This window comes from Octopus bimaculoides, chromosome 2, assembly GCF_046866305.1.
Source record: "Octopus bimaculoides isolate indiv1 chromosome 2, ASM4686630v1, whole genome shotgun sequence".
In the NCBI taxonomy this organism is placed as follows: domain Eukaryota; kingdom Metazoa; phylum Mollusca; class Cephalopoda; order Octopoda; family Octopodidae; genus Octopus; species Octopus bimaculoides.
In genome coordinates this window covers 88574420-88594070 of record NC_142929.1, presented here as the reverse complement: position 1 = coordinate 88594070, position 19651 = coordinate 88574420, and the positions used below count along the sequence as shown (strand labels likewise).

General features: G+C 36.7%; 1 protein-coding gene and 1 pseudogene across 8 annotated transcripts in view; one reads left to right on the top strand and one right to left on the bottom strand.

Annotated features, from left to right (window-relative positions):
• Window positions 1-19077, top strand: part of LOC106875748 (protein FAM219A-like) — a 103868-nt gene extending 84791 nt beyond the window's left edge. For 3 of the 8 annotated variants that reach the window (XR_016240666.1, XR_016240664.1, XR_016240661.1), the window contains one exon: window positions 17293-19032. Coding sequence is in view for 1 of the 8 variants with exons in the window: in XM_014924126.3 (XP_014779612.1) it covers window positions 18184-19062 (879 nt within the window). In the remaining 7 variants the exon portion in view is untranslated. Of the gene's footprint in view, window positions 1-1631; window positions 2488-7938; window positions 8050-8747; window positions 17078-17292 lie in introns of those variants that run through there. The other 5 variants (XR_016240665.1, XR_016240663.1, XR_016240660.1 and 2 more) reach the window with 3 other exon arrangements.
• On the bottom strand, window positions 12468-15066 carry LOC106875826 (glycogen phosphorylase, brain form pseudogene; annotated as a pseudogene).
• Window positions 19078-19651: the final 574 nt, after the last annotated feature.

The following is a 19651-nucleotide window of genomic DNA, read 5'->3' as shown; positions in this document are numbered from 1 at the left end:
ATATATATATATATATATATATATATATACATATATAATACTCTTGTATTGAGTTGTAATTGTCCTGTTTGTTCCAATTTCATAATATATGTGTGTGTGTGTGTGTGTATGTATGTATATATGTGTATGTGTGCACATGACCTTTCTAAAAATGTTTTTAAAATCCTGTTGCAAACCAATTGTTGCACTAAGAATCTGACAATTGTTATGAAGTGTTTACAAATGTTTGAAAAGTTTATGAAATTTCTGATAAAACTTTTTTTTAATTCATACTTTTGTTCCCCCCCCCCCACACACACACACTCCTCCTTAAGTCACTTTGACCATTGAAAATTTAGCTAAACATTATCTTTTTGTTTTTATTTTTTATTTTTTAATTTCAATATTGAAATCTGGACAGGTAGAAAATATGAAGAAATCAGTTATGCATATAACATAACTTGGGTCTCTTTCTTGATAAACTTCTTCCAATGTATTTAAATTCAAAACGTACAAAGAAGATGCCTTTTTTTATATATTTTAATGACACTCAACATTTTTTTTTTTTTTTTTGGTGAAAATATCCTATCATGGAACTCATCAAAAACATAAAATTAAAGATTTCAAATTGAAATAGTGACATTAAACTCTATTCTAGCAAAAATCATTCAGTCTGGAACACTTGCTCATTTCAGTCTCAAATATTTTGTTTAATTAAATTGTTTTGTTTTTTTTTTCTTTTGGTTTCTAAAATAAATAAAATAAATGTCTTTTTACTGTTTTATTTATTTATTTATTTGTTTCCAATTTAGTTTCTAGTTTAACTTTTGTAACATTCTCTTTTGTGTCCAAAAGTTCTTGTTATATCTTTATTTACTTCATCATCATCTTGTACCGTACACCTGCAGCACATTGATGACACTACAACCAAAGTGTTTCCGATTAGGCTTGAGTTATCCAGCTGCCTTGCTCCTCCTGTCCAACCAGCTCATGACATTGTCCATCTGCTGCATTCTTTGCCTGCTTCTTGATCTACTACCATCTTCCATGATAATGTTTTCCTGACCTCTGCTTCATTGACTATGGCCATAATAGATGAGCTTTTGTTTTTTCACAATATTCAGGAGTTGTTGTCTTGTAACACTCATTCATTTTTCCAAGAGTCCTTGTAAGAGGCCTATCCTAAGTTTTTTCTTAAATGCAGCTTCATCAGAGATTTGAGCACCAAGACACTTATACAATTCAACCTGTTCAAGCCTCTCACTGCCCAGTTTGATATTAACATTTACTGTCTCTTTTTCTCACCATCATCACTTGTTTCCTTATGGTTGAGATAAAGACCATGTGTATTTGATACTGTCTTCTTCAGTCTTGGCAAGTAGAACAGTATTGTCTCCATAGTTTAGATTAGAAATATGCAAGCCTATTATTTTGATGCCATCTTCTTCCTGTATTCTCTTATATCCACTGTGTAGATGTTGAACAAGCATGAGAAAGAATACAGCCCTATTGAACTCCTTTCTCATTTTTGAATTTTTCTGCTCTCATTATTTACACAAATGCAGGACTTGGTAAAAGTTAAAATCTTATTTCATATACAGGTGCATAGCTTTATGAATAAGTTCAGCTTCATTTAATTCTTTTTGTTTCAGGTTTGCAGTTGGTTGGATAATGTACTGTTAAAAATAATGGCTGAGAGTTTTATAATTTGTTACCAACATTGCACTCCATCCCTTGGATATAATGCACACCATTATGAACTATGAATTCATTTAACATCCATTTGCTTCATGCTATATGGGTCAAACAGAATTTGTTGATTTTTCAAGCCCGGTAATATTTCCCAATGGCCAGAAATGTTTTTCATAAAAGACTAGAAATGTGCAACACTGCTTGCATGATGGTGGTGTTCATTTACTACCATCACATGATGGCAAGACAAGAGTACAGCTTTGCCTCTCATCCTTTTGGAGCTGATATAAATGAAGTACTAGTCAAGTACAAGAGTCAATTTCATCAACTATGCCTTCTCCACAAAAATGTGTCGACATTTTAGAAATTTTATTTTATCTTTTAAAATTTAAACTGAAAATAATTAGAAAGAATGAATATTCCTTTCCTTGAATTTAACTAAACCAAAATACAAAAAGTTCTTGCTTTAGGAAAGAACCACTGATATCTCTTGGCCATCTTTCAACTTACCAACTCATGAAAACTGATTAGGACTGACTGTAAATAAATATCAGTTTTATTGCACTTATCTTTTTACCAGTTTGGCTACTCTGGAAAGGTTCCAAGTCTATTTTATGATGTACTTCAGTTCCAGAATCAACAGAGATATGTGACATGATAAAGCTCATTTCACTCAATTCAAATCTATTACTGTATGGTCTTTTCTTGAAACTTGCAGCCAAATAGATAATGGTGTCTGACTAATATTTTGTGAAACATTTGTGCAATTAAAATAGTTTTCTGGTGGCAGTTTCTTCCATCCATGGAAATGTTAATTATTGCAGTAATTCTTTATTAGGCAAAATCTATAGCTGGTATCTTTTTTTCTATATCAACTTGCCCAAAACTACTCATGTTTTATAATTGCCAACATCCCATTTAAAAGTGATCTAAAATCAAACCATGCATCAAAATTTTATGCTAAACTATGTTCCAAATATCAACAGTGTTTATCTCTCTACAGAATGACATAACTCAATTAAGAATAATTTCTCAAAGATTAGAATTACTATCACTATCATCATCATCATCATCATTTAATGTCTGCTTTCCATGCTAACATAGGTTGCATGATTTGACAGGAACTGGTAAGCCAGAGGACTGTGCCAGGCTCCACTATTAACTTTGGCATGGCTTCTATAGCTGGATATCATTGCTAACACCAACCACTTTACAGAGTGTATTGTGTGCTTTTCACATAGCACCAATACCAGTGAGGTCACCAAGTAACTTCCAGGACAGAAATCCTTCAATTGAGATGGGAAATGGTATTGAGGCTTTGTGCCAGATGATGTAAGGTTAAGCTTTGATAGAGGGACAGAAACAGGTATCTTGCTGTAGAGGAGATACATAGCTGCCCTAGATGGTAGTGATGTGCCAGGGCATAGCCTCAAGGTTCAGTGAGATGAATGTAAGCTGAGTGGTACTGGGGATTGGACAGAGTAAGTGAGCACAGAGTTTGCAACAGTGCAGAAGGAGAAGGGAAATGCAGTGAATGGGGAACATGGATATATAGGGAATATATATATCTATAACTGGTACTCAACTGCTTATGACGAGGGTTCCAGTTGTTCCAATCAATGGAACAGCTTGCTCATGAGATTAACGTGCAAGTGACCAAGCACTCTACAGGCATGCAGACCCTTTCACATACTTCTCAGGGAGATTCAGCATGAAACAGAGTGTGACAAGGCTGCCTCCTTGAATTACAGGTATGACTCATTTTTGCCAACAGAGTGGACTGGAACACCGTGAAATGTGAAATAAAGTGTCTTGCTCAAGGACACAATGCTCCACTGGGAATTGAACTCATGACTTCATAATCACAAGCCGAATACCACTAAGCCAGGCACCTTCACATTTTCTGCTATGAATGCAATATATATATTGCATTTTCCACAAAGAATGCAATTCATGCTTAAGATGTATGAAGATAACATAATCAAAATTTAAATCTTTCTTTTTATGAGAAACAACTGGAAAGAAACCAGATTCACTCAAATTATACATGACTTCAATTTTCTAGATGACATGTTGGTTGAGGTACCACAGGAGTTGCCCTGATCTGTATATTATCATCGTCTTCATTTTATATTCACATTTCAATGCTGATAGATTTTCTGAGACATTATATCATGGCTGGGTACCCTTCTGGCTACCAAACATTTCAGTCTTATTTATGATACTACTGGGATACACATGGTATTGTATGTTTATATATATATAAACATACCATGTGCAACCCAGTTGTATACCTGTATGTGTGGTTGAAGTATTCAGGATATTACAAAATTTTATCTTTTTTCCTCCCATAACCTTTACTGGGTTGCACTACTGAGATTTCACATTAAACATTAACCAATCCTTCCTCTCTAGAACAACTATCCTCTGGAATTCTCTTCATACATATGTTTTTCCCACAGATGTTCAAGCCGAAAATCAATTGCATCAATATGTCTGGTATTGGAGATGCAACAAAGTCGGTAAGGGCATTGAACTTCTCTTAAGTAGCTTATTAAAGAAGGCATCCTACATATTCCAGCAAAAGAAATGTGATGTTACAATGAGAAGCAAATAAATTTTCATGAATTTGAAAGAAGACCAGAAATTTGAAAAGCACACAAAATGTAAATATATCTTTCGGATGAAGGGATTAAGCAAATTTTACACAGAATTCTGAACCAAATACTGCCATTTGTCATGTACATTGTAATTCTTTCAGTCAGAGCCTCTGTCTTCTCACAAGCCTTTTTTTTTTTTTTTTTTTTTTTCCTAAATGAAAATATTTCTTGTTTATAACGAGCGCAAACCTCTGCCAAGGTAACACCAACGTCCTCTCAATGATTAGCCAGAGATGATTTTTAAAATGAGAATATCTGAAATAAAATCGACTACTCTCACAAACGAGAATACTAAAAATGAACCTGACTGCTCTCAAACGGAAAATAATCCAAATATATATATATAGAGAGAGAGAGATGAAATAATAATACAGTGAAGGAGAAATAGTGAGAGTAATAGCCATGAGTGAAAAAATAATGACAAAGAGAAAGACGAAACAAAATGACAAAGAGCGTCGTATGAATGAAAAAGGAAGGAGTGATACATGAATAACGAAGGAAGGAGGGAAAAAGCCGATAAACGGCGTTTGAAGTGTATAAGAGAGAGGTATGTTTGTGTGCGTGCGTGTATGTACATTGGAAATGGGATGGTAATGTTCAATGCTGAAAATGTGTGAGTATATGTGTGCATGTACAAGTAAAAAGCAGGAAAAATAATCCAGAATCCTTGTCCAGTACCGGATCGATCCCAAAATCTAATCAGTTCGTGACAGTCATGAGGCCAAACATCCATGACAGTTTCATCCGAATCTATCCAGCGGTTCTTGAGCTATCTTGTCCACGGACAAACAAACACAACTGAAAACAATACCCCCGCCTTTGCTAAGGCGGAGGTAATTAAGTGAAAATAAGTAGCTATAACAGATCAGGATCTGTGGTATAACTAAAGTTCTGGGGGGTAAAGACACTTTTGGAACCCCACCTTGATTTACAGGAATTTTTCATATATGCACCTGAACTGATTACTACCTTACCTAGTAGCTATATCTCTCACAGGCATAGAAATAAGTTTGGAACTTGGCTCACTGGGTATACAAGTAAGACACACACTAATGGTGTGACAGTCAGGGTAGTATGTTTTGCTACATTTCTCAACTTCATTATCTACACACACACATATAATGGCCTCTTCCTGATGATGCTTTGTAACATAAGGAGAGGCCTTGCAGACAGCCAGTTCTACTCTCTGAACAATGATGACAGATATCCTAAAAAGAACCAGTCAACATCATTGGCTGCATTCTAGTCACAGTTTTACATCAGAGTTTTCCTTCTAGAGTGATGTCTTAATGAGGGCTAGGGGGCACTCACTCCCAGTAATGTGGTACACCATGTCTACGTTCTCATTTTCATGGTTCTCTGCTGACTAAACTTGTGCCAGTTGAAAATGTCTCGATCCTCTGTACAGCCACTGTGCTTTCAGCTTCAAAGTCACCAGTTTGTCAATGATTGTTGCAAGAACTACTTTTGTCTATGAGAAATAGTAGGACCTAGCCTGTGTACACAATAATGGATGGCTTGTACGCATACTACCCTGACTGTCACACCATATGTATGTATGTCATGTGCCTTTAACTCCTTGATGAGTCCTTGGAGTGCCGTCATGACATACATCGTGTTTGGGGCATTTTTAGATTTCGTAGAGCCTATCCCTCTCCATGTCTGACTACAGTTGGTTTCTTCGAGAAGGCGAGAAACAGACAAAAAGAAAGAGTTAGAGAACAATCGATCCTAAAACGATGTGACCCCGGTGTTGTTTTGAACCTAGCGCAGCTCTTATTAAATTTTTGCCAACCAAATTTTCATAATTTATTTTCGAAACATGCAGTTCTGAAATAGTTTTGCATGTTGATGACGAAAATCGCATTTTTTTTTTCTTTTAGATTTTAATACATTTAAAAAAAAATAATAATCTGGCGAAAATTTGAAAAACATGAAATGGTTGGATGAAATTTAACAAGATCCCACAGCGCGCAATAATTACCACAGAATAAGTCATTCAATACTCGAATGACCGCCAACATCGTTTAACTTTATACTGAATATTCTCTTTTTTGTGTGCTTTAGGCAAGCATACTTAATGTCTATATATGTGCGTATAATGTAACAAGTTGTGGAATTCAGTGTAATTTATTGTGTAGTTTTTTATGTGATCTATCTGGAAGTAAAAATTACTGAAAATTAAAGGAATGGCAACAGGGAGTTTTAAGCAATGAAGATATTATTATTAAAGTGGTTTTACCAAAGTTTCATTCCAGGCAAGGAATTCAGAATAATAATGTTTCAGTTCAAACATTAGTACATTAAGTATCAAGTTGATACTTAGAATATTTTTACGGATAATTTTAAATCAGGTTGCACTCATTCTCAGGTACTATGATATGCTTAGAGTCCAAGGGAAGTAACTCTGCGTACAAGTCTATGCAATTATTTTCTTTTTGTCATGGGTGAGAGAAATAACAACAAAACGTTGTGTTAGGGGAAAAAACTCTGCATGAAATTCGGGCTAAGATTTTTTGAAAAATTAAACCATCTAGCTTTGACAACTGTGGAAGACATCAGTTCTACTTTTGATGTCTCTTCTATCATTGGAAATTAAGGAAAACATAAAGCCTTTACATACTGAGTTTAAAGTCGCCGAAATCACCTTTATTTCTCATCGTTTCGGTGTCAGTATAAGGAAGATGGAAGGCAGTGAGCTGGCAGAATCGTTAGCACGTTGGACAAAAGGCTTAGCAGCATTTCGTCCGTTTCTACTTTCTGAGTTCAAAATTCCGTCGCGGTCGACGTTGCCTTTCATCCTTTCGGTGTTAATAAAATAAGTACCAGTGAAACACTGGGATCGAAATAATCGACTTACTCCCTCACCTGAAATTGCTGGCCTTGTACCACAATTCGAAATTAATATAAGGAAATTCTTTTCCATTCTAGGCACCTGGCCCGAAATTTTGGGGGAGGGAGCCAGTCGATTAGATATACCTCAGTACGCAACTGGTACTTAATTTATCGACCCCGAAACGATGAAAGGCAGAGTCGACCTCGGCGGAATTTGAACTCAGAACGTAGCGGTAGACGAAATACCGCGAAGCATTTCGCCCAGCGTGCTAACGTTTCTGCCAGCTCGCCGCCTTAATTAAGATAAGGAAATTGGATTAGCAGAACTGTTAAAGCGTCAAACGAAATACCTCGCCGACGCTTTACTATTGGAATTCAAACCCTGCCATAATCAACTTTGCCATTCACCCCCACCCCTCACCCAGGGTTGATAAAATAAAATACCAATCAAGTATTGGCATCGATAAAATCGATTACTTCTCTTCCACAAAGTTCAGGCCTTATTCCGACATTAGAAACAGTTAACCCGAGTTGTTGCCCTTACTGTTGCTTGCTGTTGTTGAACAACGTTCAACAGATGCGAATAAAGTTTTGATTTTATAAAAATTATTGCAGCCTCCACAGTAAAAGAACTCCATTGTCTCAGTATTATCGTTTTCTTCCCAAGCAAACAGAACGCTCAGAGAGGAAAGCATTATTAACAACTATATTATTAATTATTATTATTAATTAGTGCAAATCTTCAACCCCGTAAGAATGTTGTATGTTGCAGAGAGATATCAACCAACTTTACAGCGAGGTGATCATCTTCATTGACGCGTCCATGAATAGATTTGTTAGAAATGAAATATTAACTCGGAAAAATTGTGCGGAGAAGGAGATGGTAAATCATATAATTATATTTCACTGTTATAATGGTATTTTTGAGATGAAATAAAAATTAACATTAAGGGCCAAAATTTGAACCCCTAAAACCTTCCCCGAGTAATGATAAATCTTCATGCCAAATTTGGTACAGATTGATCCAGCGGTTTGGTCGTGCATAGAGGACACACATACACGCACACACACACACGCAGTAAATTTTATACATTAAGATTAAGATATATGTATATAGACACACACACACACACATACCCACATATATACATAAGTAAATATACATATATGTGTGTGTGTGCGTGTGCAGGAGACAATTGTAGGACAATTGTCAGGTTGATGACTCCGGCAGAAACGTGTCCACGACTAGAATTCTTAATACTCCACTCCTCATATGGAGCTGATCTTAACTGTTACTTGATAATTGTGGCACATGTTTTAGTGGCGGAGATAGTTTTAATAGCACAAAAATTTATGTTGTATAGTATTTGGTATACCTGTATTTAACTATTAACTATGTAATTCAAATAGATGCTACTGGCTATGCTGGGCCATTTCTGTTAGCTCATTTTTGTTCATGTGTGTGTATTTGCTTGTGATGAGTGTGCGCGTGCGTGTGTGATTATATATTACATAATATATTGTAAACGAGAAAACTGATATTAACATTCGAATATTGTTCTACATTTTTTTACGATACAGTAATATCTCACTTTACGAAGACTCGCTTTACGAGAGCCGGGTTTACGAGTTTTATTTTTCAAGCACAAGATCCAAATTTTGAACGAAAAGCAAAATTTTCTACTACCATAACAAATGCTTCTACATGTTACTGAGAAATTTATAGAAAGCGAAAAAATGCGCCTCAGCAAAATCTGTCTACGAGTGCTTGTGAATTGGCGATCGATTCTACAAGTGATGGTGTGCGCGAGACTAGTGCGAGTCAAAATGATTCAGAAAACGATTATAATTTTTTTTTTTTTTTTTTTATTATAAATGATCTTGATATTCTTTTTACTTCACATAAAATATTCTTTATATTCTACTGTTGTTTTATTGCTATTTATTTACGTGTATTATAAATTTTATTAGCGAAATATTTTTCTGGGAACGAATTACGATTTATAACATTGCTACTATGGGAAAGTATTGCTCTGTTTTACGAGCAATCTCCGGGAACAAATTAACTCGTATATCGAGGCATTACTGCATAAGGTTTCAATAATAATGATGAGAGGAAGAAGAAGAAGAAGAAGAAGAATGGTTATTGATTTAGTACAAGGCCAGCAAATTTGAGGGAAAGGGATGAGTCGATATCATCGACCCCAGTACTAACTAGCCTAATGTTCTATTTTTTACTGGCTCTGGAAGACGTGTGTGTGTGTGTGAGTGATGGTATGGTGTGCATGTGGTTTGTTGGAGGTGTTAGATGTGTGTAGGTGAGCAATTAGGTGAGTGTAGTGCCGTGGGTCAGTGGGAGTGGGACAGATGGTATATATGTGTGTGTGTGTGTGTGTGTGTGTAGTCGATCTTTTTGCACTGCTGATAGAGTTGGAGCGCAATCCCCTAATGTAGCAACCATCTCAGTATGAATGTCGTTGGATTATATATAGAATGATATAGATAAATAGATAGACAGATAGACAGACGGATAGATAGATAGATAGATAGATAGATAGATAGATATGAGGGATCCGATATACGCGTGTATGCGTGTGTTATATTTTATTTGATTCAGTCACCGAACTGCGGCCATACTGAGGCACAACCTTGAAGTTTTTAGCCGAATGAATCAACCCCAGTACTTATTCTTTATTTTTTATTTTTTTTTCAGTTTGGTACCTGTTCAAGCGGTTATTGCCAAACCGTTAAGTTACGGGGTCGTAAACAAATAAACACCGGTTGTCAAGCAGTTGTGGTAGACGAACTCAGAAAAAAATACACACAGACATGCGCGCGCGCGCACACACACACACACACATATATATATATATATATATATATATATATATATATATACACACACATACGACAGGCTTCTCTCACTTTCCGACCAAATCCATTCACAAGGTTTTGATTACTGTAAGGCTACGCTAGACGACACTTACATAAGGTGTCGCGCAGTGGAACTGAAACTACAACCATGTGGTAGGAAAGCAAACTTCTTACCATACAGCTATATATATATCTACACACATGCACATACTCCCACACGTATGTACACTCATACACTTATGCAAACGCATATTGGCATTCTTTCGTGCTTAATTGACGTAAATGCTGGTAGTAACGAAAGTATACCCGCATATTTGTGCGTGCGTATGCGTGTGTGTGTGTGTGTGTGCGTGTGTGTGTGTGTTGTATGTATGTGTGTGTGTGAAATAGATAAAATAGATATAATCTATATATATATTAAGCAATTCATTATAATTACTTTTACGATGTGCCTAAATAAAAACCATCGTTATAGATCAGCATTTCTCAACCTTTTTCGCGATTTGGCTTCCTTGGACATTGAAAAAAATTATTTTGGCTCCCCTGTGTTGACGAAAAATTTAATCCAGCTTCCCATGTATCTGAGATAGACCGGCCGGCCCATGACAAATCTGACCCACAGAACTACCAGCTTACGAACTGCATCTGAAAGTTGGCGCGCCAATCATGCTGCTAAGGAACTTAGATGCTCCAATAATGTGCAATGGTACGCGGATGATTATCAAAAAATTGTGCTCCCGAGTTCTGTAGGCAACAATCTTGAATGAACCGGCCACTGGCTAAGAAATACTTATAACTCCCATGTCCCTTACCCACTCCGATACGACCTACAAGTTTAAACAGATGCAATTCCCCATCAAGCTCTGCTTTCCCATGACAATCAACAAGGCGCAGGGACAATCAGTGCAAGCAGTTGGTTTGAATCTGACAGAGCAAGTATTCTCACACGCACAACTGCACGTTGGCTGTCCCCATGGTCTTTCTATTTGTGCACCCGAGGGAAGGACGAAGAATGTTGTCTACCAAGAGTCACTCCAATGATAACAACGGCAACTTCAATTGCTTTAATTTCAACTCCGCAATTTTTTCACCGTCCTGCCAGCCCACGTAAGTCCAGTCTTGCTTTGCTCTCCTTACTAACTCACCATGACATTCTTTTTTTTCTACCAAGATCCGTCGCCCAAACACCACTTCGTATTCACTTCTTCCTCTTTTTAATGTCTTCGTTTCTCTCTTCGCGTCGTTCTCTGAAACCGGGCTTAGCTGCTAGTTTACAATAAAAATTCAGTGTCGTTTTGACTAAAATACCAACGACTTCACAGCAAAACATCTCATTATAGTTCACCTGCATTTTGCACCTCACTCCCACTCCATTTGTTGTTTTAGTTTCCTTCGTTTCGAATGCAAAGAGACGTTGTTATAGCAAGAGACTGGAAGCGTTATGAGACAAAAGCATTATAGGAAGTATTTTATGAATAACAATAATAATGTTTTTATTGAAATTTTAAGTACAAAAAATAAGAAATAAGAAAAGAAAGAAAAGAAAAAAGCGAGGGTAAGACAGCAGAAGATGGAGAGAAAGGGTGGGATGGGCTACATACCCCAGAACGAATGGTGTGCTCAGCCGCGCCTTGCGGTAATGACCGCGATGGTGTTGCCGTGGAGAATGGCCAACGACACTCGTTGCAGCAGGCACTCCACTTCGCGGGGTTCGTTTCGCCGGCGGATCGCCGTTATCTCTACTCTGCGGAGGAAATCGGTAGTGCGAGGTCCTAGAACACAACACCTTATGCCTCGAAGACAGCCGGCACAAACTAATAGCAGTCTGTCAGACCCCTGTATTTATTGATTTTTCTTTCCTTTACGTTGTGGGTAGCGATGCAACAAAGCTGGAGCTGGAGAACGTGTCTTATAAATTGAAAGAAATTCAACAGTTTCAAATGCTAAAGCGTTACTCCAACAAAAATGTACACGAAGCGTATTATATATATTAATAACACGAACGCTCGCACGCACGCAAGCACGCACGTACGCACGCACGCAAGCAAGCACACACACACACACACACACAAACGCACACACACACACACACACACACACACACACACACACACACACACACACACACACACACACACACACACACACACACACACACAATGCAGAGAGCAACAAGCTTTTAAACATATTCGGAGATGCACTGAAAATGTTACTTTTTTAAAACAAAACACGTTGATAGCGGAGTTTGATCACGACTAAAATGAAACAAAAAGAAAACCATACTACATCTGTTCCCTTTTCATGAAAAATAATATTACAAGGAAGGAAAAGGAACGTTTCTTGTTATGTCAAGAAAAGCATTAGCGAAAGAAAAACGATAATTTTTATGGATCGTGATTGGATGCTAAAATGAATACAAAAATTAAGTGAACGAAAACTTTTTTTTATAGTACTTTCTAATTTGAGAATAATTTTGAAATAAAGATAATCATAAATGGAAGTTATTGATTACAAATATCTAGAGGTTTGGACGAAGAAGAGTTTCTGATAGTTCTGCATTCCAAATGTCTCTGGAGTACTCTCGTATTGTTCTGTCACTTGAAAATTTCCCACAAGCAGAAATATTTAGGATTGATTTTCTGGTCCATTCTTCGGGCCTTCTGTAAAGTTGTTCTACTTGATCCTGTGCCTCCATATATGACTGGAAGTCAGCTAACAGTAAATATTCGTCGCTATAAAACAAATTGTTAAATATATCTGTAAACAAGCTAGAGTCTTCCGGGCTAAAATAGCCATCTTTGATTAAATCTAATGCTCTTTTCAATTCATCTGATCCATGATAATATTCTGATGGATCATATCCTGATTCTTTGATTCTATTTACTTCATCAACACAATGTCCAAAAATAAACATATTTTCTTGCCCTACTTCTTCTGCCATCTCAATATTAGCTCCATCCAGTGTGCCAATTGTTAAAGCCCCGTTAGCCATAAATTTCATGTTGCCTGTTCCCGAAGCTTCTGTGCCAGCTGTTGAAATTTGTTGACTTAGCTCAGCAGCTGGAATTACTAGTTCTGCTAAAGATACACAATAATTTTCCAGGAAGATTACTTTAAGTTGATCTCCTATGTCAGGATCATCGTTGATGACAAGAGAAACATTGTTAATGAACTTTATTATGAGTTTGGCCATTTTATATCCTGGTGCTGCTTTACCTCCAATTATAACTGTTCGAGGCACCACATTTTGTTTTTCGTATTTAATACGACAGTATTTGGTAATTACATGCAAACAGTTCAATAATTGGCGTTTATATTCATGGATCCTTTTGACATGAACGTCAAACAAGGAATCTTCATTTATAGTTTTGTCATAGTGATCTTTAATATACTGGGCGAGTCTTCTTTTATTTTCTCGTTTTATTGACATTATAGTTCTTACAAAGTCTTGATCATAAATAAATGATTCAATTTCCCTTAATTTTGATAAATTAGTTACCCACTGATTACTAATTTTGTCCACAAGTGCATCCGCTAGTGCAGTATTACACTGGAGAATCCATCGTCTTGGGGATATTCCATTTGTTTTATTTTGAAACTTTTCGGGTGACATTTCATAGAAATCTTTGAAAAGACCTGATTTTATCAGTTCCGAGTGAAGATGTGCAACACCATTAACTGCATGTGAACCGACGATACAAAGGTACGCCATGTTTATTTTCTTATAAGGGTATTCCTCGAATACGGACATTCGCCGAATGCGATCAGGATCGTTGGGATATTCTCTAGCAACTTTTTCTAAATGTAAATGGTTGATATGATAAATAAGTTGCAAATGTCTCGGAAGTAATGTTTCGAATATGGTAACAGGCCACCGTTCAAGTGCTTCTGACATTAATGTGTGATTTGTATAAGCAAATGTCTGACAGGAAATGCTCCATGCAGCGTCCCAGTCAATGTATTCTTCATCTACAAGAATTCTCATTAACTCTGGTATTGCCAATGCAGGATGGGTGTCATTCAACTGAATTGCAACTTTCTTTGGTAGGTTAAAAAACATTGCTTTTCCTTTTTTACTACGTCCATAAATGTCAGCTTTGAATCTTCGTATAACATCATGTAAAGTTGCTGCTACTAGGAAATACTCTTGCTTGAGTCGCAATTCTTGACCTTCAAAGAAAGCATCATTGGGGTACAGGACACAGGAGATATTTTCTGCCGAATTTCTATCTAAAACAGCTCTTATATAATCACCATTATTGAAAAATTGCAATTGGAAATTATGTGGTGCTTTAGCTGACCAAAGTCTAAGTGTGTTTACTTTATTATTTGCAAAACCGGAAACTGGGTAGTCATATGGCGTTGCAATTACTTTGTAGGTGTCAACCCACTGAAATCGTTCATCAATCAATTCAACGCGACCTCCAAAATTTACATCTACTTTGTGTTCCGGTCTTTGTTTTTCCCATGGATTTTCGTACAGAAGCCATTCGTCGGCTGATTCACACTGCCATCCATTTTCCATGTACTGTTTAAATATACCATAATTGTACCGAATTCCATATCCATAACCAGCGATACCCACTGTAGCCATGGAATCTAAAAAGCAAGCTGCTAATCTTCCAAGACCACCATTTCCTAAACCTGCTTCTTCTTCTTGTTCAAGTAAACTGTTCAAATCTAGGTTTAACTGCTTCATCGCTTCTTCATAATTCGCTAGACTATTCAAACAAATCAAGGCATTTTTCAAAAACTTCCCCATGTAAAATTCCATAGAAATATAATAAACGCGTTTTGGATCAACATCGTAATAGTATTGCTGTGTTCGAATCCAACGCCCAATCAACTGGTCTTTTATTGTCAGCGCCAGAGCAAAATAATAATCTCTTGGGGTCGCCACATTTCTATCTCTCATTAAAGTGAAATGGATGTGGCGGTTGAAAGCTTTCTTTATATTCTCAACAGTATCTTTCTCTATAATGCCACGAATCGTAATACGTCTTTTCATAACAGCACTCTCATCCATGTTTATAACCGATTGTTGAAGTATTATTTTACAATTTTGGATTTATATGCCTTCGCATACGTTCTTCACACAACACATAAAGCATAAATATATGTCTATATGTAAGTGATAAGTCAAAACAAATACCGTAGAGATTGATAAACGAAAGAATTACTGGTAGAACTGGCTAGCTTCCGATTCCTCTTCTTTTAATGTATTTTATGTTCTAACATATAAATGAAAGTGGGAGGGTTTTCAATTTCTTTATGACGTCATAATGATAAATTTTCATTAGCTGTATCTAACACTCCAAGAATATTAAATATCTGAGGTTATCAATAAAACATTTATGTTTCTAAAATATTTAAAAATTTGATAGTGCTTCGATTTTCATAAAATATAGTTCAAATTTTATGTTCTGAATTATAACCATACAGTTCCTGTATTAAATAAACTGTAGAAAATGAGATTGATTATTGTCATAACCATTTGAGGAATAGCGAAAAAAAGAAATAATTTAAAACAGTTGTCTCAACCAGCCCCCAGTAATAAATATTATATAACTATGAAATTATATTAACTAGTCTTTTCGTAAATAATTCTTGTGGTTGGATGAAGTGAAGTTAGTTGAATTTGAATTCGAATTGTTATAGATTGGTATATAACATGAGCATATTTCCAAAGAAGGAGGTACAAAGAACCACAGTTGTTTAGGGGAAAAAATTCAGAAAATTATTGAGTACAAATGTAAAATGATGTTTTATACAAAACACAAGTGCACAGTTCTAGCATGATTCAGCACTTGCTCCACCATGCTGTTATAGACTGAATCTTAGTGGCATGGATGAAATTGTTTTGTCAGTATCTGATTTTGGTTGTATGGTTGAGAGTCATATCTACGCTCAGGATAAGTCAATTTCTAGTTTCCAACACGATGTAGTATATTGAACCCAAGTCCATATACTGAGTGGGAAATGGAAGAAGCATATCGATAGACTGATTTGAGTCTCTCATTGTTTCTGTTGATGCTAGAAAGATGCAATGCCTCAACAATATCAAATGTGCTAAGAGTCACGGAAACATTTCTCACTTTCATGAATTCGTCTGTTGCAGTGCCGGTATCAAAAATAGCATCTTCGGTTGCTTTATCTATGTGGTGTTTCTCCTGTAACGACTGACGCTCCGGAAAATATTTGTCATTGACATCTAAAGTATGAGCAGTTGTTCATTAATTTCGATCCCCAAGCATTCAATCTTGCTACATTGAAGAAATTGGCTTAAACTGGTAAACATAGCATAGGCGAGTGAACTTGTCGTCACAGAAGGAATGATTTTAGGGTGCTTTTAAGAAATAAAATATGCTATTTCTGATTGTAGGTCCAAAATCTTGTCGCGAGGCAAGCATCTCATCCCATTTCGTAAAAACAGTTCAACTTATTCAGAGCTAAATTCTTCACATATCTCTCTGAACAAACGGGAGTAAAGTGTTCGACCATTTCCAAAACTGATTCCTCATATAACACAGATCTTTTCGTCTTCAAACATGCCAGGAAGAATTTTGGGTTGTGATAACTTATCAGGGAATAGAGCAATGCGCACAAGTAAGCAAAGGAGCTTTCTTTTTTGCCTATGAAACAAAACCAGATTGGCAGTGATCCTAGCCTTTTTCACAATATTCCATACTTTGTCAAGGAGGTTGATTGCATATGAATAATGTCATGTACTGCGGTTGTTGCTTCAATAGAAAACAAAAAGTACTCATCTTTCAGCTGATTACACTGGTCGACAACAAATATGCTTCAGAGACAAGAGTAGAAATCTACACCAAATTTTAGGTCGCTGATAATGAATATCATGGTTAAATTCGTTTGTTAGCTCCGCTTTTCAAGATACACCTAAGTGTCACAACAGGTTCCAACACGCTTGCGGCTGTGTGTTTCTTACCACACTCACAGTCTCACTGCCTTTCAGTATCGTTCCAGCAGTAATAGAAGGTGGTTGTGCTGTGCAAGTTTACACTTTGAGTTGAAAGGTAGGTGATTTTCCTAGTCAAACACTTTTTAAAACTTATAATAAATATTCATCAAGCAAGCTTTTGATATGCATGTAAGACATTTATATTAATTTCATTCTCTTACTGAATAATATAAATAATCCTGCTAAGCTGTCATGCTTTGTGTGATAATGATAAATTTAAGAATAAATTTTCTGTTTATCTTCTAATTGTTTGTTGTTTTCTTCTTTCAGATGCCTCGTACTTGTGTGAATAAGGCAGAAAACTTCTGCTACATTTGTGGTAGGGCGACCTTTGCATCACAGAAGCGCTGTATAACTGCTATAGTTAGAAAGGCATATCACCTATATTTTGGATGCAAGATTGGTAACCAGAATAAGAACTGGGCTCCTCACATATGCTGCAACACTTGTGCTGTTAACCGTCACCAATGGTTGAATAGGAAGAGAAAAATAATACCTTTTGCTGTGACAATGACGTGGCGGGAGCCACCAGACCATACCGACAATTGTTACTTCTGCAGTACAAAAGAGCTTGTCAAAGAAAAAAAAGGAGTCTATTGAATATCCAAACATTCCATCAGCTATTCGCCCAGTTCTACACGGAGAAGGTCCACCTGTTCTTGATGCACCAACTTCGGTATCCTTCGAAAGTGGTGAGGAGGAAGCAGAAAAGGACGACCTGTTCCTGATGCACCAACTTCGGTATCCTTTGAGTCAGATTAGGAAAGTGGTGATGAGGAAGCAGAAAAAGATTACAGAGTGACCCAAATTTTGATGAAGCACACTTTTCTAGGCCACATCTCATAACACAATGGGAACTCCATGACCTTGTCAGGGATCTACAACAACCCATGAATAAGGCAGAGCTGCTAGACTCTCGTCTTCAACAGTGGTATCTCCTAGCAGTTGATGTGAAAATTTCAAAATTTCGCGACTGTCAGCAGCAGTTCAATGATTTCTTCGTAATGAACGGCGATTTAGTGACCTGCAATAATATTAATGGTCTGATGGAAGCACCAGACACTGGGGGATGTTCATAGATTCATCAAAACGAGTCTGAAAGGTGTCTTGCCGCATAACGGCAATGGCGAACCATCAGTTCCTGTGGACTATGCACCACACATGAATATATTGCAATGCATAAGATATGATGAACATCAATGGCAGCTCTGTGGTGACTTAAAGGTTGTTGCTTTTGTGATGGGCTTGCAGGGTGGATACACCAAGTACTGCTGCTTTCTGTGTGAATGGGACAACCGCACAAGAGGTTCCCACTATACCAGGAGAGACTGGCCACTTCGTCAGTCATTGGAGCCTGGGATGAAAAATGTTCAACATCCACCTCTCACTGAACCAAACAAAATTTTGCTACCACTATTACACATAAAACTGAGGCTCATGAAAAACTTTGTAAAAGCTATGGAGAAACTTGGTCAGAGATTCAAGTATTTAACATCAAAATTCCCCACACTGAGCGACGCTAAGATAAAAGGGGGAATTTTCATTGATCCTCAGATTCGAGAGCTTCTTAAAGATGATGACTTTGAATCAGCCCTTCACAGGAAGAAGAAAGCTGCTTGTGAACCATTCAAGCTAGTGGCGAAGAGATTTCTCGGCAACAGAAGGGAAGGGAACTATAAAGAATTGATGGAAAAACTCATCAAGGCTTACAAGGACATGGATTGTAACATGTCACTTAAAATCCACTTTTTGGACTCACATTTAGACATTTTCCGGCGAGCTGTAGGACAGTTAGTAACGAACATTATGAAAGGTTTCCCCAAGATATTTCAACCATGGAAAAGCGGTACTAGGGTAAATGGAACACAACAATGCTTGCAGACTATTACTGGACATTGGCAAGAGATGATTCATCAGCCTACTTTAAGCGTCAAGCAAAAAAGAAGAGTAGATATGTGTTATGTATTCTTTTGTTCTTTGTGGGATAATAAACAACTCACTGAAGGCATTGTTATGTTTCTACGTGTTTACTTTATTTGACATGTTTACAAACCGTGTCTATAGCGGAGTGATACACGCTGTGCGTATCTGCCTTAAACACAGTTCATACTGCTTAGTAGATGCGCTTAACAAAATAGTACTACTAGTGAAGATGTATTCATATATACGTATACCTACGCATGCACATAGATATGAACATATAACAATATGGTTTAGAGCTTAAAACATATAATGACACATACTGTACGTTCTAATAAAATAATCAAATATTACATGCCGCTTATCTTTTAATCAATAGCCAATAAGCGTTTAACAAGGTGATATTTGGATTCTGTGCATAAAAATACATAATAATAAACTAATCTCATTTAAGAAGCTCACAATTTTTCAGAAATTGTTGACCAGTGTTATCACCAATATAGAAAGAAAAGCAGATCGGTTGAATATAATTAGAAACATCAGTCGACTCTTCCAGCTGAAAAGCAAAACTTTGCGTTGATGCTCTTGATTGCTACAACTAGCATTTCAACATCTTCTGCCATGTCATCTATCTGACACTGAATGGTGTTGAAAGCAGAAACTCACGATAATTTTGTTTCATTTTCGCTACGTGTTTTTGCACAAAAAT